Source organism: Apteryx mantelli, chromosome 9 (genome assembly GCF_036417845.1).
Source record: "Apteryx mantelli isolate bAptMan1 chromosome 9, bAptMan1.hap1, whole genome shotgun sequence".
NCBI classification, from domain to species: domain Eukaryota; kingdom Metazoa; phylum Chordata; class Aves; order Apterygiformes; family Apterygidae; genus Apteryx; species Apteryx mantelli.
Genome location: NC_089986.1, coordinates 2,200,320 through 2,227,921, shown reverse-complemented (window position 1 = coordinate 2,227,921; position 27,602 = coordinate 2,200,320). Strand labels below are relative to the sequence as shown.

At 46.7% G+C, this 27,602-nt stretch overlaps 1 protein-coding gene across 1 annotated transcript; it reads left to right on the top strand.

Moving 5' to 3' along the window:
* Positions 1 to 767: 767 nt before the first annotated feature.
* CCNL1 (cyclin L1) lies at positions 768 to 14,833 on the top strand. The gene is made up of 11 exons (XM_067301558.1): positions 768 to 1,061; positions 1,280 to 1,354; positions 1,575 to 1,684; positions 8,070 to 8,190; positions 8,591 to 8,655; positions 9,986 to 10,085; positions 10,221 to 10,325; positions 10,612 to 10,753; positions 12,712 to 12,823; positions 12,978 to 13,076; positions 14,037 to 14,833. Exons 1-11 carry the CDS (start codon positions 783 to 785, stop codon positions 14,383 to 14,385), a joined length of 1,557 nt encoding a protein of 518 aa, XP_067157659.1. The 5' UTR covers positions 768 to 782; the 3' UTR covers positions 14,386 to 14,833.
* Positions 14,834 to 27,602: the final 12,769 nt, after the last annotated feature.

Here is a 27,602-nt window from a genome sequence, read left to right as displayed (position 1 = left end):
TCCTGTCTTGCAAAACGCCTTCTCCGCGTGGTGCAAACTTCCTTCAATCCAAGAGTGCGATCACGTCCGAGTGCGTTTTCCCTCCCGAGGAAAGCAGGTCCTTCTCATCCTTTATTTGCCTGCCAAGGCTGCACACGGCTTATCTTTCCGCTCCCCGGGGTCAGTTTGTCTCGGCACCGCGACAAAACACCGCTAGTTTTCTTGCCTTGAAAGGTCCTGGGGAGGGGACGGCACTGGTTAAACCATTGCATCATTTGCATTTAAAAGCAGAAGGGGCTGCAAAAGGGGAAGTCGGGAAAGATTTTCGCTTCCCGTCGCGAGCAGAGAGCTGGGGCAGGCCTCGACGGGCTGGAATTTGCCGGGGGGCGGGGGGGAGCTGCCGCGTTACCGAGCCACCATCCCCGCGGGCCGGCAGGAAACGCGCCCGCCCGCGCCGCCCCAGCCCTGCTCGGCGCCCGCCCGCAGCCGCAGCCGCGGCCCGGGCACGGGCGAGCGGGCGCCGCGGAGACCCGCCCCGGAGGCAGAGCCAAAGCGCCAGCCAACCCCGTCCCGCGGCTCCCCCCCCACGTGACCGCGCCGCTCCCGCGCCCCGGCCCTCGTACGTCACAGCGGCGCGCAGCCGCAAGGCGAGTGTTGCGTCACGGGCGGGGCGGGGCCTGGCGGGCGGACTTTTTTTTCCCAGGTCGCCGCGCGCGGAGGCGCCGCTGTGTGCTGCGTCACCAGGCGCCGGGCCGCGCTAGTCTGTGCGTGGCCGGCTCCGGGTGTGGATCAGCTCCGCCATCATGGCCTCCGCCGTCGCCCACCCGGCCCCCCCCGCCGCCGCCGCGGCCACCGCCGCCCCGCCGGCCGCTGCCGCTGCCGCCGCTGCCCCGGGCATCCTCATCGGCGACCGGCTCTACTCGGAGGTGTCGCTCACCATCGACCACTCGCTCATCCCCGAGGAGCGCCTCTCGCCCACCCCCTCCATGCAGGACGGCCTGGACTTGCAGTGCGAGACCGACCTGCGCATCCTGGGCTGCGAGCTCATCCAGGCGGCCGGCATCCTCCTCCGCCTGCCGCAGGTGGGGGCCGCGGCGCCGCGCGGCGGGGAGGGGGGAGGAGGGCGGGCGGGCGGGCGCCGCCATTGTGGCGCGGCGGGAAGGGCGTGTGAGGCGGCCCCGCGCGGGGGGGGGGGCGGCGGCGCCAGCTGGTGCCTGACACAAAATGGCGGCGGCGGCGGCGGTGGCGGCGGCCGGGCCCTGCTGACTGACTCCCGCTCCCTCCCCTGCTGCGTTCACAGGTGGCGATGGCGACGGGGCAGGTGCTGTTTCACCGCTTCTTCTACTCGAAGTCCTTCGTCAAGCACAGCTTCGAGGTGAGCACGGCGCGGCCTGCCAGGGAAGGGGGAGGCGGGGGGAAGGGGCGGCCGGCTGGCCCCGGCCATTTCCCGGCTTCCACGCGCGGCTTCGGCGGAGTAAATCTGGAGCGGCTGCTCCAGTCTTATGCGTGGTTAGGCCATGTTTCTTTATAATTACATAATATTAACTTTACCGTGGCTGGAAATCAATTTCTTACGGAAATGGTCTTCTTTTCAGATTGTTGCTATGGCCTGCATCAATCTCGCTTCCAAAATTGAAGAGGCGCCTCGTCGTATAAGGGACGTGATCAACGTGTTTCATCATTTGCGCCAGTTAAGAGCAAAAAGGTAAGATTAGCTTCATTATCGATTTAAGCATCTGTTGTCACTAATACGCACTGCAGTTCTCAACTCACAGGATTTTTCCAGGCTAAGTTCAACGACCTAGAATTGAGAAGGGAGTGCTCCTTGACTGCTACGTAGGCAGTACAGTTCAATGCTGACTTCTTCTAATGTGATTTTTGATTACTTGGTAGACACATTCTTCTTACTTGTATAGCTACAAGTCTTGAGTGTTGGTTGCAGTTTTAGATCTGTTGCTAGTTGAATTTGATGCCTTAATTCTTGAAAGGAAGTCTTAGGTATTACTAGGCAATTAGTTGGTTGCTGCATAGTGTTTCTCCATTCTTTTAACCATATTTGGTAGTCCTAATGTTATTCTCTTGTTAGTATGTGCCCATCTATGTGGTTTTAGTGGCAATAAAGTATCAGTTTACAAAAGATGAAAGTTGAACTTTAAGTTATAATAGTATTACTTTTTGGTTAGAAAAAGCAATTTTAGGAAAAAAATGAAGAAAGTGTGGTTTGGCCTACAGTGTTTGCAGCTTTAATGACATTGCTTCAACAGGGAATGTGAAACTGAGTCTTGGAAGCTGAAGGAATCTTTTTATTACCAAAAGTGAGACTTGTGTTTTTATGGTACAGCGTGTTTGTGTCAGTCAGTAAAGTTGGAACATAAACTTAACCTGATCTGTATGCAGATCTGGATGATTCTGTCTGTTCTAGTTGTAGAGCTGCTCTCAGTTGTGAGTGCTTAATAATGGTTTTCTGTGTGTAAAGTGATGTAAGTTTTCATGTGTAAAGCAAATCAGTATGACTTGTTTAGAGCAAGGAATGGATGAAGGGAAGGAGTTTGCTAAATTATTGTTAAATGCAACACTTCTTGAAATTTAACATGAGGCAGTATTGCAGACTTCTATAAGGTGTTCTCGAAGGCATGTCAGTTATGATAAAGTAGCGTTAGTTTTAGTGGTTGTTACTTAAAGTATAAGGTGATCTATAGTTCTAAAGGGATTTTTGTTTTCAGTTAGCTTCTTATATATACTTTTTTTTTCCTCCCCTGTATTGCCAGGTTACAGCAGGAATGGAAGCTGAGTGTTGTATTGCCTTTTCTAAGTAGAATAGAATAGAAATCCCTTAGGGAAACCACCTGTTTCTTGGTATATTTATCCTGGTTATGCTTCTCTTGCATCTAAAACTTTCTCTTTTTTTTTTGCCTTGTGCTCACTTTTTCATAGTTAGCTTTAATTACAAGAAGAATGATTGTCACTGTTATAATTTGAATGGAACTTAACTTTATTTTTAAGTTGTTATTCCTGCTGTCCCTGAGAGTTTTGTGAAGTTATGCTGAATGTGAATTCTGTGGTATTGTTTCTTACCACAATTATGACAAGGGAGACTGGTTATTTGATTGCTAAAGCTGGTTCAGTGGTTCTTAATGTTTTGGCCTTGATCCAGACACTGAAGGTTAATTGATCATATGCAGTGCTTTTCTTTGCAGTGAGAATACAGATTAGTTGTTTCTTTGTGCTTTGGAAGGGATCAGAGAAACTGAACTTAACCTGTGAACTTAAATCTTTCCAGCTAGCCTGTTCCAAATCAGAATGTCACTTATGCATGTTACATGGTATCTAAAATTCATCGTGTCGAGAGAAATCGTACACTTCTATTGACCCATTATTTCTGGAGAGATGGGTATTTTTGCTTTGAGATTCCAAGTGAATCTGTGTGAAATTAATCTTAAGATGCTTAAGTCTGACATCCAGGCTTGCCTTTTTTCTTTTTTTCCCTTTTTTTAACAAGCAGGATGTAAACGTTTTTCTGTGCTTTTACAAGATTACAATTACGTAACCTGTACACGTTATTAACTTCAACTCTTTTTTCCCTTGCAACCGACTATACAGCGACCAGCTACATTTACCAAAGCCTGGGTGATGTGGAGTGGTACATAAAGATGAAGCTGTCGTCATGGCAACAGTGAGTGAAGTATCGAAAATCCCCAAGGAGAAGCCAGTGCTCTGAGAATAGGTCACTGGAATCGGGGGACAAACAGGTTGGCCGCTGGTGAACCATTTGGAAGAACTCCTGTATCTTGTTATAAGCTTTTTTCTTTGCTGTCCAGGTTTTTAGAGTTCTAGCTTGATCTTTTTTATCTGAAGCTAACACTTAGGCCATAGTTAGTTTCTCACACACAACCCAAAACTGAAACAACCAGTTAGGCTGCTGTACTTTCTTTTCATCTCTAGTCTAGTATTTCTGTTAACTGAAGCTCTTAACCTGCATATGAAGTTTGAGTAGTTTCAGTAGGCTTGCTTGCTTTCTTAAACAATTTGGGGTTCTTAGTTCAACTTTCTGGCTCTGTATAATTGCAGTTTTCCTAGTAAAACATGCTTTTACAAGGATACAGAAGTCTTGAATTTGTAAAACTATTTATATACACACACACGTATAAATGGTAATGTAAGCAGTCCCTTGTGTATGTAAGTGTTTGCAGAACTGGGAATTGCATTTGAATTTTAATTTTACAAGACCTGTGGTCAACTGAGTTACTGATAGGTGGTATTTCTAATACTGAGAAATAAGAAAAAGCTGAAAAAGTGTTTTGAACAAGCACATTTTCTTCTGAATCTTTCATGAGTGTATGTCATGGAGTATTGCATGTAAAATTGTTTGTGTGCATGGAGAAAAGCTCATATTATGAAAAAAAGTTTGCTTTATAAATGTGTGCTGAAACATCTGTTTTGAGCCAAGTACAACCATTGTTTAACATGCAGAATATAGTTGGAAGTTGTTTTTTTTCTTAATTTAAAATGTGCCTGAAAGCTGCAGAAAGTCCTTACAAGGCTTCAACCAAATGTGACTCCTGTCATTATGTAACCTTACAAATGTTGGTTTGAGATGTTTAGTCAGCTAGTCTTTACTTCTGTTGCAGCAATCAAATAGCTTCATGCGGTTGTGCTGGGAGTAAAATTTGCCTTGGAGGTGGCCTGTACTAATTAACAATACTTAGTGTTCTTAAAACTGTTCTATAAATCTACACAGTGCTTGTATTTGCAATGTTGGAGACAGATGCAGAACTTGCTTTCTTCTCTCATGTTGACTGGCATAAGAGATTTCTTGTCTTTGGAATGAGATGCTGATGTTATGCTGTACTTGTTAGAGGTATCTTTATATTAGAAACAACTACATGCAGGGCACCTCTTCTTCCAACATATTAGGCATTCCAAAGACATGGAGCTTTAATATTCACTACACCTGTAGTTGTGTACAGAATATAGGTTTTCTTTGTCAGAAGGGATTAAAAAAAGGATATTTGGAATTATGTAAATCATTACAAACATGTTACAGTATGTTTATCTTGTGGGTTGTTACTCTATCTCTAAATCCAGTTGAAGTTTCATGACTCAGTGTTGGATTGGCCTACCAGAATGGGCCTTCTGTGCTCTGTTTTTCAAGTATAAAGTCTTACGCTGAGTTCTAGTGCTGATTTATAAGAACAGGTTATTTAATACAGTGTACAAAGTAAGAATTTGAAATATCCTTTGGTTATATAGGGCTTTAAGCTTATATTTATACATAATCTTATAAATTATTTTTCTTTATTACTTGAACTTAAAATGATTACTATTTGGACTGAGAAGCAAGTGCAGCAAGTACAGTATGGAAGTTCCTTTCCCCCCTCCCTTCTCACTAGGAAATGGGCCAAGAAGTTTTTCAGAGGGAAATCTCTGAAGTTTGCAGCTTTAAAATTATGCTTGCTAACACTGGTGTTCATGGTGGAAGTGCTAAATCAATAAATCTTATAGAAAGGGGAACATCACTCTTGTCAGTATTAAGGTGCAGTGAAGTCTTATGCAGACTTATTTTTTGCATAAGTGAATAAAAGGCTGCCTTTATTTTCCTATTCCTGGAAATACTGTCTGGATACAGTGATGTCTTCTGTGGCTTTCTTAGATCTGTAGATCCATAAAACTTGTATGTCCTAGGTGAGCGTGATAATTTGGGATGATGAGTAAAACACATGTGAAAGTGTCTTAATCTAGAGTTTCCTATCACTTTGGTGTTGAATAATCAAAATATATAACCAAAGTTATGAACTGGCTGTGCTAACCCTATTGTCCTGCAGAAGGACAGTGGAACTTAAAATGCTGTAAGCCTTGCAGTCTTTCCTGTTGCACTTCTAGCTACCTCCCTGTGTTTTCATAATACTGACTTTCTTACATGGCTGTCAGAATACCAAGACATGTGGAAGGCAGTGATCCTGCTGTGAGTTGTTATGATCATGTGCAGTTGTATTGCCCCACTGTTGATGTTTAGTTTGGAAGTTCTAGCTGCTGTAGATGTTTTGGTTAAGATTTCATCATTGCTTCTGATGAAATGTTCTAGTAATGAGATAAATTGAGCTTGAGTGTCTAAAACTCTTTTCTGCGTTGTTATGCCTTGCAGGTCCTGTTACAACAGAGATCTATAAATAATATTGTGCAAAGCAATATTGGGGAAAAATGCTTCTTAAAAAAATCTAACTGGAGTTGATTGACACTGACCCACTCCCAATTTCACTGGTTTGAAGAACTTCTAGCTTGGTTCTTCTGAATGTAGTCTCCTGCTCCAAAGCAATGGTATGGTCCAATTGTCTTTGCAGTGTTTTCCCAATGAATATTAAGATAAAATCACAGGCTCTCTGCTGAAATGGTCACCTTAAAGAAGCTTGAAGAGTTCTGCTTCTGCAGTTACCCTTTTAAAACAATGTCTATTTTGACTGGGTTGTTATCTTTAGAACGGCTGAAAACACAAACTTCATACACTTGTCCTGATAAGTCTTAAGTATTACTTGACTAGAGAAGTGGCTCTTAAGTAATGTGGAAAACATTCCATTCTTTAGGAAACAAAAGTAGTAATGATAGTACCCAAACCAGGTGTGCTTCCTGGCATGATGAAGCTGCAGAACTTAATTTCAAACCTCCTGTGACCTGCTTCTCAGCCTGGTGTGAAGAGCAGGGGTAACTTGTTCTTTTTAGTGCATAGATGTACAGCATAACGTTTTTATTTCAGTGAAGTGGGATGGCTTGTTGTATCCTTTGACTAATGGTAGTAAGCATCCTTCCAAGTGACTGCAGGAGCCTTAATTAGCACGAATTGTGGATTATCAAGATGTTTGAACTCTGGGAGCCCTTCAGTGAGCCTTAGCCTTGCGATTCAATTGACATCTTCCTTGAAAAAGAGGTAGATTTTGAGTGTTCCTCCTTGATGGGTCACAGCATGGAAAGTGTGATCCACTTGTGGAACTTGTGTTAAGTCAAAAAAGACATGTTAATAGTGAAATACTTGTCTAGTAAAACAAATGTATTTTGAATCCCTTTTGCATTACTCTTTTTCTATTCAAGTTAACCTAAAATCTGTTGCCAGTGCTTATGGTGCACTAGGTTTATAGTGCAAACAGCCTGTGGCTTATTAAGAGTGTAAATAGTTGCTAAAAAACATTCTTCTGAGTTGGAAAACATATGCAAATATGGGAGACAATAAAAAAAGGAAAAGACTGATCTCTTCCTTCTTGTTAGGGATTAAAATGCAGCATGTGGAAGGATGAAAAGTGAAGCCTAAGCCTGTTTTAAAAAAAACAACAAAAAATTTGTGCATAAACTATACAACAAATTCTTTTGGTTAAGAAAATATTTTGGAGAGTTCAGGCATGGGATATGGAAGGAATTAGCTGATTTGATAGTGTTGGACTTATGACTCCTTCTATTTGAAATGACCTGTTGTTTTGCAAATGCTATAAACAGCAAAAGTGGACATGACATCAGTGGATATCATGTCAGCATTCAGAACCAGAGGCACAGATTTGTCACAACTTAAGATAAAATTCTTTGCTTTATTAGGCTTTTTTGTATATCATAGTAGCAGATTTGTCTTGTTCTGTCTCGAGATCTGAATAATCTTGTCTTGGTGCATAGGAAACTGCAGTATATACAGCTCAAACTTCCTGCTTTAAATTAAACTGTTGAAAACCTCTTCTGGCTTACCCTTGCTTTGAAGTACTGACTAGCAGAGGTAACTGTATCACCTGCCTTCCCCCCACCTCCGTCATTAAGTGTAAAGGTACTTTGAGATCTTCACTGCAAACTTCACTTTTGTTCCTGCAGCTTGATAAGTGTAGTCTGCATACACAGTAGCAAAAGATTATTGCTCGTCTTCAGCCATCTAATCTGTAGCTAGTTAAAAGCAAAAACTAAACTAGTTTAGGTAAACTTGGACAGCACAAGATTAATGCTTAAACTTGCTTGCAGGAGTTGAAAACCGGTTTCTGTTGCCATTAGTTGGTTGGAAGGGAAAACAGAGTGCCACTATTTTGGATATGCAAAACAGTTTTGATTTTATTTCTTGCAAACTATAGGACTCCAAGCCCCCTGATACTTGATCAGAACTACATAAACACCAAAAATCAAGTAATCAAAGCAGAAAGGAGGGTACTGAAGGAGTTGGGATTTTGTGTTCATGTCAAGCATCCACATAAGGTGAGTTTTCAAAAAATAATACAATTTTAAATGTTATTCTGCCTTGATGGCATCGTTGTGAGGTGTGGGACAAGAAACAGGTTTAAAAATGACTTGGTTTCCTTTTCTTTATTCCTTAGTAGTCATCAGGAATGCTTTTGCCAGAATGCTTGGGCAAATAGCCATGTTGACTTTGGTAGAAAATGCTTCCTTTTTAAAGGTGACAGTTTTTCAAAGTTCTACATGGTAGTAAAATAAAGAATTGTCTGAGCCTGATTGGATGACACATGGGCTTACACTATATGCTTGGAAAACAGAGGAGACTACTGTTATGGAATACTGTTTGATTATAAACAGTTATTTAACTACTGTTGCTTTCTGTGTTAAAACTGAGTCTTTTTTTTTTCCCCTTGTCCTTCAGATCATTGTTATGTATTTACAAGTCTTAGAATGTGAACGTAATCAAACCCTGGTACAGACAGCCTGGTAAGTTGTTATTTTTCATTCTTTTCCTAGCCAGGAAAATAGTAGCAGAAATAACAAGCCTGATGATCCATATGCAAAGCAATGAGATGTAAGTTACTGTATAAACATATACATTTTTAATGTGTGTTAGTGCTTGTTTCTGCTTACTATTTTCATGGCTTGATTCAATTATTTTCATGGAGAACTCAATTTAACTTTGTTCTTTTTTCTACTCTTTAATTAAAGGGTAGTCCATGATGGTAAGTCATAGAGCTCTGCCCTCTGCACCTCAGCCCATGACCTGGGGATGGCCTGTTTGGCTGCCCTTCTCTCCAGCCAACCCAGTGCAAGCTCTCATCCGAGATTCACTGAAGTGGTCCATATCCATCGGGCAGCATCTTCTAGTTCTGTCTGGGTGTCGAAAGGATTTGTATATTTGCTTTTAGAAGTAACTGTTCAAAATGTTTCTAAATGTATTTGTTGCCTAGCTACTGTATACTGTAGTGTATTTAAAGGGCACATGGACACATTTGGTAGACTTTTTGAGAACATGAGTTTAGTTGATTTAACAAACTTGCTAAATTTGAGTTTAAAAAAGATTGCAGTGCATGCAGCATGTTCACTTAGAAGCTATATTGGGCACTGTTTCCTATATAATCAATACTTACTGACTGCTGTTTGTTTCTTTCCTGTAGCTCAGGAACTTATAAATCATTGGAGGCCTCTGCTGTTTAAACGTAGCTCTTGGCAGTGCTGTCATGCTGGAAGAGAAGTATTTTAGTGAAGTAGGAGGTTGACTACTAACCTGTAGATCTTTTTCCAACATGAAGGTTTTAAGCTCAACGAGTAAATTGGATGCTTCTCTTGCTGGATGAAGTTAATGTTACTCAAGGCACAAATAGGATTTAAATGCAATGTTCTATAAACTTTATAGGCTGTATCCAGCCTCTGGAAAATGGTAGGTTATAAATATACTATGCTTACATGCTTGCATTCTAGTTTTAAAGATACTCATTTTGAAATAACAAGGATATTGATGTTTAAAGCAAACAGCTGGATATAAAGTACTTATTAAGTTTTTGGCTCAATGGACACTTCATATGGTAATTAATGTATCTAGGAAGAAAATATTAAATACTATTACTTGCATTGGGATTTCCAAACAATGGCAATGGTGCACACTTTGTTACAGAAGTAACAAATGTAAACATCAAATATGGTAGTTCTAAGGAAACCAAATGCTTATTATATTAAAAGAAAAAATAATAAAGTCAATTGAGTCTCCAGTATTATCCTCTAAATTAAAAGGACAAAAACCCGAGATCCAACCTTTCATGAACTTTTTTTTTAGGAATTACATGAACGACAGCCTTCGAACAAATGTATTTGTTCGTTTTCAGCCAGAGACTATAGCATGTGCTTGCATTTATCTTGCTGCTAGAGCTCTGCAGGTAAGTGTTAACCTATCTTTAATTTTTTAGCATTGGTTTTTACTGCTAGTAAATTGGTTTCCAGAAAATATTAGTGAAAACATTTAAAATAAAGCCTTGTCTGTCATATCTATTAACACTTAGTTTTATTTTCAGATTCCACTGCCTACCCGTCCTCACTGGTTCTTGCTCTTTGGTACCACAGAGGAAGAGATTCAGGAGATATGCTTAACAACTCTTAAGCTCTATACAAGAAAGAAGGTAACTTTGAAGTTTGTTTGTTTTTTCCAATTCATTGTTCAATACCGCTTGAGCTGCCTTATGGTTGTCTCGCTGTTTGGGAATACCTGCATACAAATCCACCAGCCTGAAAGGCTCCACTGTGTGAATACTCCCCTCTGTAGGGGAATGAATGAATGAGAATGAATGACAAGCTAGTCACGTTACTGGATAGATGATTAAAAAGTGCTTGAATATTTTTGAGAAATAAGATTAAAATGTGAATTGTATTAGTTCAAATTCTTACCACTCTGTTGCTCTTTAACAGCCCAATTATGAATTGCTGGATAAAGAAGTAGAAAAGAGAAAAATGGCACTACAAGAAGCTAAACTGAAGGCAAAAGGTTTAAATCCTGATGGAACTCCAGCACTCTCAACACTGGGTGGCTTTTCTCCTGCATCCAAACCATGTAAGTTTGTTCTCTCTACAGAAACTTGCATCACACTCTTTTTTGGTATTCTGAATAATCTGTGTCCTGATGTATTTAAATGTAGGCTTGCTCATTGAATTGTTAGTTTAGCTTTCTTGTAGAACTAGGAAACAAGACAAGTCTTACTATTTTAAACACTAATTTTAAAACCAGTTATTGATATCTTGAAATAACAAATCAGAGGAACACTGTAGAGGCTTCACTTTTTCATAAAATAATTCTGTTAAGGGATCATACCATTAATGTCTCTCTAAGTAATAAATACTGGAACTTACTGTGTTATGAAGAGATTTGTTGAACTTGGTCTCTTTTTTTGGGGAAGGGGGTTAGGGGTGTTATAATTGCCTTTGATTCCTTTTACAGCAGGTATTTCTGAAAACTTTCCCTGGAGGGTTTTGGCAGGAGGTAGGGTTCCCTCCTGCTCCAGTACAATGGAGGAGCACAACTCGTGGGTGAGAACAGTCAGGAAATGGAGAAGGAAAGTCTCAAACAGTGCTGGTTTTGCATTACAGCAAAGAAATTACTATAGCATGTATCTCGAATCAGTCAGTAAAGCTGTCTGAACTTTAATGATCTAAAGAAGAAAAAGTTTTGCCTTGGCACTTTTACTTCCTAATACTATTATTGATCTGTAAACTAGCAGCAGACATAAAGGGTACGGTGGGCTTTGTTCCAGTGATGATAGGTAACACAGAAGGCACAGGCACAGGTTTCTTGTGTGGTCTCTGGAGGAACTTGAGAATATACTCCAAGAAAACAGTATCTGTTTGTAACAGTCACTTCTCTGAGAACTACATGTCTGAGCTTCCAGAGGTCTTTGAGCTGGCCTGTGTAAACTTCTCACTGAAGGATGAAAGCCCTCACCTGCCCTTCCCCTCCCCAAAAGGGGGACCTTAAGCAGAAGAGTTTGAGTGAAAATAGGACCTATGGAAAGCAGGTGGGGTTTTGCAAGGTCTCTTTAGTAGCTGACAGGCTGAGGGAAAGCTTTTGACAAAATGTTGACTTTCAGTATTTTTACTTAAAACCTCTGGGCCCTATTAAATGGAGAAGCTGCAGACTAAGTCATAATGCTGCACTTCGGTCTTACTGTCAGCAGGCCGGATACAAAAGTGTAGTTCTTATGTAGTAACTCTTCCATGAAAATAATCCATCTTTTGGTTACATCAGCCTTCTGTCTATATAGACAGGTTGGCTTTGCAATGTACTTGGTGTAACAAGTGGTGGCCTTCCAAATACAAGGTTTTTACCTAGCTGACGCTTTTTCCTTGGGTTGTCTTGGTGTGGACTATGAACTAGAAAATTTTTTCTTTATTCATTATTTTTTGTACCATTAATCTAGAAATGAAATCTGTAATTCTGCTTTTCAGTCTCAGTTCTTTCTATCATATTGGAAATGAATAGTCAAGGTAACAAGTTCTGTTGTGTATTTGTGGGACCATAAACTCAGATTTTTATATCGTAGCACTTGAGACTTGGTCTACCGGGGCCCAAATGTGACCTTCAAGCCAAGCAGCAAGGCTCAGTATCCTTCCCCCAACCTCCTCCAAATTTTGAGAAGAATGGTGTAGATGCAGAAGATCTTACTGGTGAAATAGTCTGCTGTTCCTGCTAGATAGAAAGGAGGAAGAAATCTCATGCTCTGTTTCAACTCTTAATATATTCTTGAGCAAAAGATAGTGAATACAAAAATTGTTTCACTAAGTCAAATATATTGGTATCTGTTCAGTCAGCTGGCTTAAAAAGACTGAGTCTACTGATGGGCACTCCAAAATTATTTTCTAGAAGCGAACAATAAATGTAAAGAGGGGATGAAGTAGTAGCTGTTGAGTTCATATTTACATTTTATGCAGATATTCATAAAGGTGCATAAAGAATACAGTACATTTATGATAAAGCCTGTGAGATACCTACCTGATCTTGAATTATTTAATTCTTAGCTTCCCCAAGAGAAATAAAGACTGAAGAGAAGAGTCCAGTATCTCTGAATACCAAAACCATTAAAAAAGAGCCAGAAGAAAGGCAGCAAGCTGCAAAGAGCCCTTACAATGGGTAAGTAAAAATCTCTCAGATTAAGAGAAGGCTCCTGTAAAAAGGGTTTCTCAACTGCAATACAGTGAAGTACTTCCAAAGTACTTGTTGTTTTCATAAAGGAACACAAAAGTGTAACTTTGTTTTTTGGTGTCTTTTTTCTTCCCCCTCAAAGCATGAGAAAAGAAAGCAAGAGAAGTAGGAGCAGCAGAAGTGCTAGTCGATCTAGGTCAAGAACAAAGTCAAGGTCTCGATCTCACACTCCTAGGAGGCAGTAAGTGGGTTTTTTGTTTCTTGTCCCAGTCGGTTCTCTGGGATATTTCAGAAGTACTTTTTATGTCAAAGAAATGAGACCACTCTGTTTTCCTTGTTAAGATGCTTGTCCTAAGCACCTGCTGCTGGCCAGCAAGTGTGTGAGTCTTAAGTCACACTCTACTCCTGATTTTTGATACTAAACAGTTCTGTTGGTAACTGTGCAGTCAGTGTAAAAGTCAAAATGCTTAAGAGTATACTGAAGTGTGTGTTCAGAGAAAGGTGTAGTCTGTCACAGTGGTCTATGGTGGAGGGAGTGTAAGGCGGTCGTAACCTGTTAAACGAATACCTGTTAAGGTATTTGTTGTAAACGAGAACCTTCTCACAGAATTCAGTCAGTTCTTAAAGTAGTGATGAAGGCCCTAGGAAGAAGCAGACTTTATATGTTGCAGCTTTCTTCCAAATGTGTGGGAGCAGCGCGTCCTTTCGGTGCGGATGGGTGTTAAGTGATGCACTGTCTGGCTCTTTAGTGCTTTCTCTTACTGTGGCCGGGGAAGAGATGGGGAACTGTCAGTAAGCAGATGACACAGTGATAGTTGCTGGTGTTGTTCAAGAATCCTCAGATGGATATCTAATGTGGGAACTGCCAACTTGGATCTCAATAAAATGTTCCCCTAAGTATTACTGACTCAAATCACTGAAGGAAAAAGGCAGTATCCAATTTTCAGGCTGATGTTGAGGGGAAGGTTCTTAACAAAGTAGAAAGAAATTACTAAAGGCAATATCATTCTGGTTTGGGGTTTGGTTTTGGCCTTTTGTTTTTAAAGGAACTCATCGCAAAGGCATGTTCTGGGAATGTCACTATCATTCATCATAAATACCCCTTTGGGAGAAGGTCTCTCATAATTTCTTCCAGTAACTTGGAAGCTTTGCTTTTTCTGTCAGAAATAAACATTTCAACTTCTTAACATTTTTCTGTAAGCTACAATAATAGGCGGAGTCTGTCTGGGACATACAGTTCAAGATCAAGAAGCAGGTCGCGCAGCCACAGCGGCAGTCCTCGCAGACATCACAATCATGGCTCACCACACCTGAAAACCAAGCATAGCAGGGAAGAGTTGAAGAGCGCAAATAGACATGGTCACAAAAGGAAAAAATCTCGTTCGCGTTCGCAGAGCAAATCCAGGGATCATTCTGATGTTGCCAAGAAACACAGGCATGAGCGGGGACACCACAGAGACAGGCGTGAAAGATCCCGCTCCTTTGAGAGATCTCATAAAGGCAAGCACCATAGCAGCAGTCGTTCGGGACACAGCAGACACAGACGCTGAGTTTTGAGCCTGCACCAGATTCTAGTTGAGCCTGTATATAATACAGTAAATGGACTCTTACTTGAGAACAAAGAAACCGATTAGGATTTGATTAATTTAAAGCCCAATATCTAATTTTCTAAAACACGTAGAATGTTTTTCTTTTGGGGGGAAAAAAAAACCGTTACCAACTTTTGCACATAATACCTTAGCAGTATCGAATTGATGGAAAACAATGATCAGGTTAAATTGTATGTATTAGAGTTGTGTATTGTTTATCAATATGAGAACTGGAGAAAGGATTTCTGTAAAGAGCAAAACGTACCTTATTTTTATATGAGCCAATTGCAGACACTTATATTTAAGTATAGTTATTTGTTTAAACGATGGTGGATACTTTCTTACACTGGTTTTAGTCTGCATGTGTTAAAAGATTTTTACAAGAAATAAAATATAAGGCTTTTTTTACTGCCCGTTGAATGTCAAATTTACTAATGCTACCAAAAATAGTTTTCTTAGATGCATTTACTTTGACCTTTGCTTATTACTGGGATATGGAAGTGCTTCTACCACAAATGAAACATTCGAAATTTAATCTAGAGGTAACCTCACTGATTCTTTGTGCTTCATAGCAGGGGGCGCTAGTAAAGCGGTTATACTTCTGACACAGGTAACAGTTGCAATAAATGAGCACAGACATCTGTGTGAAGCTTAGTGGGACAAGCAGCTGACTGAGCAAACAGCTGTAAAGGAGCCGCCCTTCCCAAGCTACAGAAGGGAACTCTAGTTCCAGCTTTCGTGTCGGCACTCATGGGGGAGGTAGAGCCTGTCCTTGTTAGAGCACCTCCTCCAGCTGCTGTTGTCTGTTCTCTCCCTCATCAGAGCTGGGCCTGGTAGTGCTAGAAGTATAAAGCAGGACAAGTAAGAGCATACCCAGGGTGATGCAGCTTGGGGGAGGGGGGGTCCTCTTCCCCTCATTACTGTCAGCAGGAGGGTGGTGGTGGGAAGAAGGAGGCTTCTTGTAACTGGTCCTATTGCTAGTAAACTGCTCTAAAAATCAGTGAGCTGAGCTCCCGGTTGCAACTTCTCCCTGTGGTTTGCAGGCTGAGAAGTCCACTGAGTCATATGTACCTTAGCTCAGTGTTCTCCCACAGCAGGGGTGCAGCTGGTGACTCTGCCCCAGCTCTTCCTGTTCAGCTGTGCTGGCGTGTGCAAAGCTGATGGATTTCCATGTAGATTTGTGGGAAGTCTCTGGCAACATAAATGTGCAGCATCCCCCTGTGCTGCTGGCTGGCTGCTGGGGCTGGGCTGGGGCTGTGGTTGTGCTGCCACAATTTGATAGCTCTTACTGTTACTGTGCTTGGGAAACTGATCTGGCTTAAATTAGTGTCAGCTGTGCTGGTTCAGGGTTTAAGATGTATGAATCAGGTTGTTGCTGGAAGCTCACCCTTGTGCTGGGGGGAATGGGGATTTCTCCGTGTTCAGCTGTTGTGCAGTGGCATTGGGTGTGGGTACAACCCAAACCTGTAAGCATAGAATTACCTTGCTGACAAGAGTTGTGGCTGCAGCTGCAGGTGAAGGGAAGTGTACTGAGATGGGGGAAAAGGGGGAGGAGGGATTTGATTCGCTTCCTTCAGCAGTTGCTCAGATAGTAGCGATGCAAAAATCTGAAGCCTAAAGGTGCAGGGTAAGTGTCTACTATCCTTGTGTCTTCGGCATTAACTCGGGAGTCCCCTTGGATCTGAAAACTGCTAATGCAGCATAAAAAGATCTCGGCTCCCATCAGAAGTTTCTCACAAAGTAACTTCTTTGCCCAAGGCTGACCTGCCTGGTCTCGTTCCGCTACAGCATGGGAGAGGGGAAAGCCCAAGCCCGAGCAAATGGGTAACTGCCTGAAATGGGCCTGGCCTCCTGTGGTACTTGAAGAGGAAGTACTAGTTTCTGTGTTTGGCCAAAAATTCTGGAGACTTTAAGAAAAAGGAGGTGGGGGGCGAATATGCTGAAGTTTTCAAAAGCTTCACTGAAATTGGTGTATTCATATAAGCAGCTACCCCAGGGTCCTGCCAGACTCCTGTTTGCATCTGTTCTTTAGAAATACAAAAAGTGAGCATACTTTTTGAAAAGTGGGAGAAAATAAATGTGTTCCATAGCTGTTTCTTGGTTACTGCTGGTTCTGAAACTGCAGGTTAAGAGCTGCTGTTACTGTGAGCTCTATTTGATATGATTGTTGTTTTGGGGAAAATTTGCATTTTATTTAGGATACTAAGGTAACTTCTTTTATCTAGATGCCAGTATTCAGATAGTCTGGTAATAAAATCGATTTTTTAAGTAGCACAAATGGCTCAAGCTCTGAATGTCAGTTTGTAGATCAGAGTGAAACATTAAGGAAGAGGACTCAGCCTCTATATTTGTGTTCATGCATAAGCACTAATTACCCTTTTCTACTCCCAGTGCTCATTAGCTCTCTTTACTCTAGAACATGGAAGTTAACTTCCATGTAAAGTTGGAACATCTGGTGATGCTAAATGTCTAGACACCATCTGCTGTAGACTGCTTACACAGTGACTTTGCAGTCAGCCAGCACAAGTTGTGTTTGTCTACTCTTTCATGGGGAAAAAAGATGTCTTCCGTCAACTTTATTGATGGCAGTCTTAATCATGCCCATAAAATAATTCTGCGTACGAAACATGCAAGAAGCAGATCCATCGCAAAACCCAAATAAACTAGTGTCACTATTCCAAAGAGGGGAAAAAAAATCTACTGGGTTTCTGAGTGATTTTAAAAAAAAGCACAAACTGGGCATTGAACTGGTGTCCATCTGCCTGTGTTTCTGTCCTGACGCAGGGCGTGTGTGGGCTCTCGATAACAGGCGGACCGCTTGGCAAGCAGGACGGTGGTCCCTGCTGGCTGCAGGCTGTTCACAGGCGGTTCCCTGGCTGGGTGGTTAAAGAAGAAAACTTTTCTTGGAGCACCACGCTTCTGAGCAGGCTACAGCTTAAATGTTTGGAGACGTGGCGTGCGTTCGTCAACCGGCGGTGGCCAAGCCTTCCTCGGGAGCAGCGGTTTCATCTGAGCTCGCTGCGTTGCGCTAGCAGGTAACTCCCCAAGCGGACGCGGGTGCACGCGACCGTGGCTTGTGCTGCCCCTGCCGCTGGGTACGACGGTGCTGCGCGCAGCGGGTTTGACTGCCTGGGCTCTGCCGCCACGCGACTGCGTTGACTTTCCCCTCTGTCTTATCCCATGGTCAAGTGTCGGTTGCCAATTCCTTACTTTTTCGTGCTTGACTGAAGGGGAAGGAAGCTTTCTCCCGAAAGCGCTGCCCCGTGGGGGCTAGAGGGGAGATGAGGGCAGTGGTGCCGAGGAGGGGAAGGTGCCGGCAGGGCGCTGGGAGCGGAGGCAGCTGAAACACCGGCACTTCCAACAGAACCGAGACCTGCAATGCCAGCTGGCTCCCGGCGGTAACAGGTCATGCTGGGAGCCAGTGTTACCGGCCGATGAATTCAGCTAAATGTGGCTTTTCCCTGGGGCCTCGCTCTGCTGTGCCGCGTTCGGGTGCTCGGGCTGCCAAAGGAACGATCCACTTCAAAACACAGCGGAGCGTAAGCAGGCATCTAGTTTAAGGGTGATGCTGCGTTATTGTTGCAACCGGACCTCGTATTTCTCTACCAGGATTTTGAAGTGTCACGTGTTCATTATTAAACTTTTAATCACAAAAAATAACAGTTTGAGGGTGGTGTTTGCATCTATATAGGCTTTCAGCGGGCAGTTAAGGCTGACTTGAGGCTATGCTGACAAGGCCCAGCAGTTGAAAAGTATTTTTCGTTAACGCTTGTTATTTTTTTAAATGCTTCAACGGTGTTTGTGTGCTTTAGTCACTAGTGGGAACGCTTTATCAGCCAAACGGTGCTAGACGTGGCGTGGGCTCTTGAGCGCCCTGCGCGAGTCACTTATTTTTCGGAGCCGGTTGCTGTGCGCTTTGCTCCCGCTCGTCGTAAGGAACCCCGAGGTGTCTAAGGAGCTGGAGCTGGAGCTGCAGGTGGCCCCGCCGCTTGGCATCCGAATGTGTTTCTTGACTGCCTTTATCAAAGGAGTCCAAATGCAGCAGTTTCTCGTGCAGGAAAAACAGAATCAAGTGCTCTTTCCGGTACGCTGCCTTGCCGGTGCTAACCGGGAGTTAAGAGTCCTAAAGCGTCTGCTCCCGAAGTGAAGAGTCGCCTTGATGATCTGCTGATCTTCTGTCGTCACCCGGGTGCGTTCGTCACTCTGCAGAGCATTGCGTTGCGTGACCCACTTGCACACTGAGATAATGTTTAAGCATTCACCGTTTGGAGTAGAAATCCTTTTACGGTAAAAATGGGCTCTGTAATACCGCACCACAATAATATTTCTACCTGGGAACCCCTGTGTAAATAGAAATGGAGTGGTTCTCCTAGCACTCGGGCTGTGCTGCAGCACGGCACGCGTTTCCCTCCTCCCCGTCCTTTTATGCTTGTTTATTGTGCTTGTTCCTTCATCGGGACCGATGAAAACACGGGGACCCCAAGAAACCAGTGAAGGGTTGGCAACAGTCAAGTGTGACAAAAGAAAGATTGTGTTTTCCCTCTCGTGTTTCTAGTAATCATGATCCCCGGTGCACGGTCTATCGCTGCTGGCGTCGCGGAGGAAGGCTTCTCGGTCTGCTCCTCTAAAAGCAGATGGCCAGCAGCGCAGCGCGCGCTCACGCTGGCGGCGAGGGTGATGCCGTCATTGCAGGTGGCAGATGGCAGCCAGGAGGACGCTGAAATACCAACTACCTGGGGCATCGACCTGAGCCGTAGCCCTGCAGCTCGGAAATTTCCTTTAAGAAATTGTTCTAGCCGGAGCGAACGCTGATGCCAAGCAGGCAGAGCGCTTTGAACCTCGCTGTCCTGCAATTCAAAGCAGAATGAGGCCATGGGGGAGCTGCGGTTAAGCGCATCGGGATGGTAAGAGGAGTTTGGCAGCGGTGAGCGGAAGGCGGTGGCGATGCCCACCTGTATCCAGGCCAAGCGCAGGGCATCCAGCAGGGCTGGTTCCTCCTGGAGGGCGCGCGGCAGCGTCCCAGCCCTTCGGGCACCCTCGGAGCCGACCGCCGCGCTCCAGCCAGCGGGAAGACAGCTCTGGTCGCCCGCGTCTCCCGAAGGCACCGTTTCGCACGATGCCGGTGGCGCCAGGATGTGCGGCACCGGGCTCCCGAGGAAACGCGGCCTCACGCTGCCGGGAGGGAGCAGCGTGCAAAACCCGCTGTTCGTCCCGGAAAGGGAGTTGCTCCTCGTGCTGTTGCTGAAAGGGCCGGGGGTTAGGAGCGCGCCCCACGACCGCTGCTGCGTTGCTCTGTGGCCCCCCAAGGCGGGATGAAGCCCCCGGCCTGCCCGGTCGTGGCAGCAGGTGCCGCGGGGCAGCCCGGCGCTCGATCGCTCGCCTGCCGTTCGGGCTTTGCTCTGTAGGTGGAAGTGTTGCAGAGCGGACGCGCCTCCCCGTGCGTGCATGCATGCATGCATGCACACCCCCAGTGCACGCACGCACACCCCGGTGCACGCACGCCCCAGTGCACGCACGCACGCCCCGGTGCACGCAAACCCCAGTGCACACACACCCCGGTGCACGCACACCCCCGTGCATGCACGTCCCAGTGCACGCACGCACCCCCCCCCCCATGCACGCACGCATGCCCCGGTGCACGCAAACCCCAGTGCACACACACCCCGGTGCACGCACGCACCCCCTGGTGCACGCAAACCCCCATGCACGCACACGCACACGCACCCCGGCGCACACACCCCCACTCGCGCTGCCTCTAGTGCAAGACTAACCTCCTGCGCTCACCCCAGCGCGACGTGCGGCACCGCACCGGCTGGGCCCTCGGGCCGTGCTGTGCCTGCCGGCTCCCCCCCCGCTCGTGTCTCTTGCACAAATCCCCCGTGGGGACAGGCAGGGGGTGGCGGAAAGGGCGAAGGGAAGCACAGCCGGGCAGAGCGTGGTGCAAGGGCAGTTAGAGGCGCCCAGCAACTCCAGCACGATGCTCAGGGAAAAATAATCCAGTTTTGTCCAACAGTGGGGAGCAGCTCTGCTTTCTGCAGAGCCCGTAGGGACGTAAGAAACCCAGGGTGCGGGCCAGGGCGCAGCAGCCCATGGCCGGGCGAAGCGCGGGGCCCCGGTGCAGCACTTACTTACTCTGGAGCGGGAGATGGAGCTGGGCTGGTCTGAGCCGCGCCGGCTTGAGAACGGGCTCAGGTTCACTCACGGGAGCTCAGCAGCCGCCCCCGGGGGGGGTTTCCCTGCTTAATAACAGGGTTTTTCCTTCCAAAGCGGCGGCTGGCGCGTCTTGCCGCCCGGTGATTTCTCCGGATGCTCGGCCTGTCGCTCCGAGTTAAACCCACCGCCCCCGGCACGAGACTCGTCTCTGGCTTTGGCGTTTGCATCCTTCGCGCTGTGTCTCAGCTGCACCGCGGCCCCGCTCACCGCCGTTCGGGCACCGGCGTTTCTCCCACGCCAGCCCTCGCCGAGGCCCTAGGTATTATTATTATTATTATTTTTTTTTTTTAAACTCTTTTCTGGAATTCTTCACGCTTTGGTTCTGTCCTTCCGCAGCTCAGAAACGGGGAGCAGGTCTGGCAAAGCCCGCGGGTTACGGCACCAGCATCGCCTATTTTGCAGCCGTGTACAAGGCCAGATGTGCTTTAAAGCCCCCCCGAGCCCGTGGCATCTCCGGGGGGTCCCGTGCTCCTCCGCGCGTGGCCTGGGGTAGGGCTGCTCTCCTTTTTTTCCCCGTGTGGCTCACTTATTTCTAGCTAATCGGAACGGCTGCAGGAACAGGAGAAGGAAGGGAAATGGCAATGCAAGGAGGCGGCGAGGCGTCGCCGGCGGTCCGGCCGCGGTGCCACCGCAGCGAGAGCAAGGACTCGCCTGCACGAGGTGCACGCGGACACGCAGGCGGTCTCGAAGCCGGAGCCCGTTAGCCCTGGTGGCGGAGCGAGCCCGGCCTCAGGCTGGCGTCGGCGAGGAGCGGTGTTTGGGGCAGGTCAAGAGAATTTCGTTTAAGGGAGGGCAGATCCCGGCTGGGTTACTCTGCTGAACGCGGTGCGGAGGTGAGCGGGAGCGCGTGCGCGGGCGGGCGGCCGGCGCTGCTCTCCCGCCTCGGAGCGCCCCATAAACACGAGCAGGTAACGAATCCCTTGTCCAAATAATACAAATATCCGCTCCCAAATGGTTTCCTGAAGTAGCCGGCTATAGCAGCGGAACAGAGCGCGTGCTGCTCACGCAGCAGTGGCAGCAGGAAGCTACGACGATCCGATGCTCCCAACAGGATTTTATGCCATTTTTAGGGATTTAAGGGAAGAATTCCAGCTGAAGACAAAAATGAGAGTTTACTCAGAGCTACATCGCTTTCCCCACACGCACAGCTTCCTTGCAGCTAAATGACTGTAGAAATCTAAATAAAGATATCGAATTTAATAGGAATAAATAATTCTTTGCGTAGGTTTAAAACCACGTGGGGCACAGGGACGGCGGACGCGCAGTTGCGGGGTCGGGACGGGGGTTTTCCCGAGAAGAGCCGGCACGCAGGGACGGCAAGCAGGTCGCAGCCCGGGTGCTGCGGCCTCGCTAAGCTGGGTGCCACCGGTCACTTTTCATCACGGTCCTGGGAGGGAATATTTTCACGAGCACAAGGAAGAGGTTTCACGTTCCTCGAGCAGAGGCGCCTGGTCGTAGCTGGCGTCAAACCTCGCAGTCCCTGGGATTACGTTCTGCAGTCGCTTTCCAATTTGCAGCGAAACCACCCACCAAAAGCTTCGGGGAAGGTGAAACGACCCTAGCAAACAGTCACGTTTTACATAGACCTTTCAGACGGAAGGGCAAACCGCGGGGTCAGGAATACGGGCGCGCGTGAGCGTTCGGCAAGCTGCATTCCTGAGGGTGCGCTCGGCCCTCGGAGCAGTAAGAGCGGATTTACGGCCGGGAAGGCGAGGGCACTCCCTGAAGCCTTCCACGCCTGTCGCTGCTGAAAGGAAGCTGGGATTTCTTGGGAATGCTCTTAATTAGTGTCAGCGTTGCATTCATTAAACCCTGTAACCAGAAGCACGCCGGGGCGAGGGCCGGTCCTCGGGAGCCGCGCGCACACGCGCGACGCCTCTTCCAGCCCGTCGGAGGTGAAGGCGCTTGTGCAACTCGTACGAGCTGTGGGATTAAACCCGTGTTTCCAGCTGGGCTGGAGTTTATCCCTCACCCTGCGCTGCCCTGGCTCCTGCTCGGTGACTCGCAGGCTCCCCCGGCCGCAGGCGCTCCGGAGCCGCAGCGGAGGGAAAACCGGAGGCGGGTTTGCAGCGTGTTTTTTCTTTTGAGCTCCACACAAAAGAAAGAGGCAGAAAAAAGACACCTCCCGCCTCCAGCCAGCAGAGCCGCTTTAAATAGAGCATTTTCCATGAGGCAGCAGTGGGTTGTTAAAGAATAGAAACTAGCCTGCAGTTGGTAGGAAATTGGTTCTCATTTTCTAGTGAGACGGGCGATAGTCTTGCACGTTGATTTCCAAGAGAGCCGACTCCCAGCGGAAAGCAACGGAGCGGCTGCTCCTTGCGTGCGTTCAAGGCTGCGGCGGTTTCCGACGCCGCCGGGCTGGTCCCAGCCCGTTGCACCCGGAAGCAAAAGCCACCCCGGGAAGCGGCGCGCGCGTGTGCCGCCAGCCCCCCGTCGGGCTGCCCCGCGCCCGGCGCCCTGCAACCTCCCGCCTGCCGAACGCTGCTTACTGCCGAGCAGACCGAACGCAGGCGGGAGCCAAGCTGCGCCCCGACAGCCGGACTGCGATAGAGCCACATTGCTGCTTGTCCTATTCACGTTCAGAAAATACCTGGGTTTTATTTATTTAGCCATTTATTTGACTCGCGTTGCAGGGCGCAGCTGCCTGTTGCTGCCTGCGCAGGCAGCAGGTGAAGCCCGACGGGCGCTAACGCGTGCGCACTGTGGTCGGGGCGGACGCCCGCAGCCGCCGGCTCAGTGACGCCGCGTCGAGCAGGCTCAGAGAGGAGACACCCGGAGAAGGGTCCTCCCGCATTTATCCCACTTGGGAAACCTTTTCCATGCAAACTGCTGCTGGCGACTGTTGCAGACACTGGGCCGGGTGGATATGCACTCCAAAGCCCCTGCTCTCCACTCGCTGGGGAAGTGCGGACGTTTTTCCTTGCTGTTGACTATTCGGAAAAAAAATAGGACGTTGCTTCCCAGCTGAGAAAAACCACGGCAGCACTCGGCTCAGGCGGGCAGCGAGCGCCTGGTGGCCGGGCACCGTCCGTTCGGCCGTCGCGGCCGGAGGCGACGCGCTTTTAGCCCGGCTGCCCGCGGGAGCAGGTGGCGCGGGCTGGCTGTCGGCACCGGAATGGGACGCGGCGGCGTTACCGCCTGATTTAACACCGCATCCGAGCAAGCAGGGCCGCCGGGAATTTCTGGCCTGGCTTATGCACGGGGCAGCCGCCGGAGCTCGGCTTCACCCTGCCACTTCCCGAGGCAAATCCCACCGGAATAGTCGCCAGCACGGTCGCGGCAGCTCTTTTGTCGCATGGGCTTAATGCAGAGGTCGGGGACGTCGCTGGGCGCAGAGCGCTGCTCGCCGCGGTGGGCTACGCTTGCCGCACTCGTTCTCTTTCGGGAATAATCAACTCGTCATCAAGTTTCAGTTGGAAATCACAAAGCAAACGTTGCTGTTTGTTTGTTTAATTCAGGCATGCTCAGAAATCAAGTAACAAGTGCAGGCACAGGCGCTGTGATCCCTAAGGCTGATTCAAGTCGCTGCAGTCGTAATTAATTACTGCATAAATAAGGAGAGAGCAATATAATGAGAGACTTTGTGTGAAATCTGATTAACGTATCAGTAGCAAATATCTGAGGAAACCAGAGACTTTTTTTGGCCAAGACACGTCACTTTACGGGGCTTGGATCACCAGTGACTCCACCGCAGGGCTGCTGAGCCCCGAGAAGAGGAGCGCGCGACGCCTTGCGGATCCGGCGCGAGAAGACCTCACGCACGCGACATGCCGTGTAAATCCATTTGCTCCCCTCCGTGCGTGGCGGGCCGAGCCGTGGGGCTGCAGGAGGGCCGGGGGGGCAGAAGCGCGGGATTAGACTGCGGGTCCTGCAGGGTGGGAGCTGACGGCAGCAGAGCGGGGAGAGGGACAGCGGGACAAGTCGTTTTTACCTCGGTGTCGAAAAAGTTGCGTACGAGCTCTTTGCTGAGTTCTCGCGCGAGCAAAACACATCTGCAGCAGCGCGGATGATCGGTGAGCAAGGAAAAAGGTCCGAACGTCTCGGCTAACTGGAAGGCAAAACTCCTACCCGTCCTGACCATCCGCAGCCCGCTCTCCTTTGAGGGCTCCATCTGTGCTATAGATCGCACCGTTTCGGATGCGCCTGGCTCTACGTGTAACTTTTTTTTTTTTTTAATTCAGTAGGAAAAAAGCGTATACCACTGCAATCGGAGGTTTTTTTTTCCCCTGAGGACAAAACCGTTCACTTAGATGATAAAGTGTTATGGCTTGGAGGTAGCTACATAGCCAAGTTGTACTTGCACGCACACGGCTCGGGATATCTGGTCCTGTCCCTGGATAACGGAGCGGCAAGGATGAAAAACTGTGTATTCTACCGCACAACAGCAGAGCACGAAATGGCTCAGAAGTACTGTAAGCAAGCACCGATCAAAGAAAGGACATTTATCCATTAGCTATTGCACAGCTTGTGTGCAAATGTCGTAAGAGACGGACCAAGAAGTCAGAATTATGAGACTGATACTGCTGTTCTCTTCTGTCAGGAACACAATATCAAAGTGAAAAATAATCACGTAAAAAATATCTGTTGCTCATTTTTTGTGGTCTTACAAATCACTTCCTTAAAAAGTTTCTCTCCCCAGCTGCTGTAGCAAATATCCAAGCAGGCTAAGCAGATTCTTTGTCTATTATTTGTCAAATCTAAAAGTTGGTTTAGTTTGAGCAGGGCGGTTTTCTTACGTAGCTGAGTGGCCTGTGCACTGCACTGATTTAGCTTATACCGGTAAGGAATCAAGAGATGAAATCTATAGCAAAATGGTCTTAAACCAAGTGAATCTAGTTAAGGGCTTGCACAGATTCAAATGCATGTATGGTAAAGCAGTACCACTTCTGTTTCTAAAATGCCTGCCTGACTTAGGAGCCTAAATGGGAGTCAGGTACCTAAACGCCTTTAACAGCTGGTCTTAAGTCCCCTTTTAAAAGTGATTTAGAGGCTTAGAAACTGAAGTTCTGTTTAAAGCCAGTAGGCTTTTATATGCCATGGTACCTTTTGAAAAAAAACCCTTAAGTATCTATCTAGTCCAATTAATAGATATATTTGAAAATTTAACCCTTGAACTGAGATGACAGCTGAACTGACAACACACATAAGGCTGACAAATAACTTAAGGAAAGCAAACTGGAGGGAAAGGAATATTAGCACTATCATCGTAGGTGTCCCTTTTAAGAGAATAAAACATTTGCTCTCCAAAATGACAGTACTAATTTTGCCTCCTTCAGCTTCCTTGTAATCTCCTGGGCGAGTCTCTCAGGAGGTCTCTGATCTGTGGGCAAGCCAGAACCCCAAATGAGCGTCCTCGGTATTTCATATTTTCATCTGCGACAGTTTTATAAACTAGTTGGACAATAAAGGACTACAGCACAGTAGTTTGCCATCAAGGAAACCGCAAGCAGCAAACAAAGATGTTATCTCCAGCATATGGTTCTTATTTGAGGAAATGTGTCTGGTTACATTAATTGACACAACATGACTCTAGGCTGTTTTTTTTTGTTTTATAACTACTTGTGGGTTCCCCTAGCAACAGCAAAACTAATGACACTGATACCAGAGTTAAAAACAAAAAGACAGAACCAACCATCCTTCCCCCTTCTCCCCGCACACATACTTTTGAGCCAAGCAGTGAGCTGGCCTCGGATGAAGGCCGGCATTGACCTTGCAAGTACATTTTGTCAGCACTCCTTAGGATAGAGAACCGGGTCAGGAAATGCAATACCCATGCAGTCTTTTCAAATTATTTCCCCCAAATGCAAACTTAAAAAAAAAAAAACAAAAAAGACAACACAAACCTGTGTTAGGAAAGCAAAGGGCTGGGCCAGCGTGGTTCTGGCGTCAGGAAGGTCTGCGCTCCTTGCAGCTGGCAGCTTCGAGAGGCGGCGAGCATTGCGGCCATCTCCAAAATCACAGGCGGCCTGCGCTGCTACGTGCCGGGGGATTGCTGTGATAACAGACTTGCGCGTCCAGGTAACATGCGACACCACGGCAGATGCCTCCTTTTTAACCTGTATGTACGGGATGTTGTGCGTCACCTGGAGGCAGCGTTGGACCCTGAGTCCAATTCAAGCAAATTCTTCATTCTTTGCCCTGTCGTATGTAAAACGGAGTACAGATAACTTGGGTCCTATTTTCAAGAGAATTTAGGAAGCTGCTGGGTTTTTCAAAAGCGCCTGAGTAGGTGAGGCACCTCCTGCCCTTGGTTTCGGTGGGAGTTAGCCCTGGATTGGCCAAAAAGTATTTCAGGAAGTGGGCATCTAAATATCTTTCAGGATCCGGGCCAAAAGTGACTCACTTATTCGCACTTAACTCCCATTGAAGAGGATGGGAGTCCAGTTCCTACACCGCACAGATGATTTTACAAGCATTGCAGCTGTCTCTTAGCGGTTTGATGTTCCTAAATATCCTCGCATTCTGGGGCCACGTGCCTGTAAGCCGTGACAGTAATAGCCAGTATTGCGCTTGCCTGATTACTCGCAGGATTTATCCTGAAGTCAGTTGTAGCCTTAAAATGAGCACAATTAGGTCTATTCAGAAATGTGCCCACAGCATGGGCTGGAGAACTAACTACAATTAGTCCTATTCAGAAAAATGTGCCTGTAGCAGTTCAGTATCCGAAGAGAAAGTAGCAGCCCAAATGACCTGGGCAGATTTTCAAACTTGGCTGACTGAAGTCAAGACTTCTTAATCCACATTTAGGTACGTAAGTAAAAAGTGGCCTGATTTTTCAGAAATGTCAAGCAGCTGTAGCTTCCGATGATTTCATTGAGATTTGTACCGAATGTATTTCTGAAAACTAGTTACTTTATTTTAGGTAACTAAGTCAGAATTTAGGACCCTAGCTTTGGGAGTGAGATCCAAACATTTCTGGCTCTCGTGTTACAAATGAAGAGAGGGTTACTAATAACTGCTTGGAT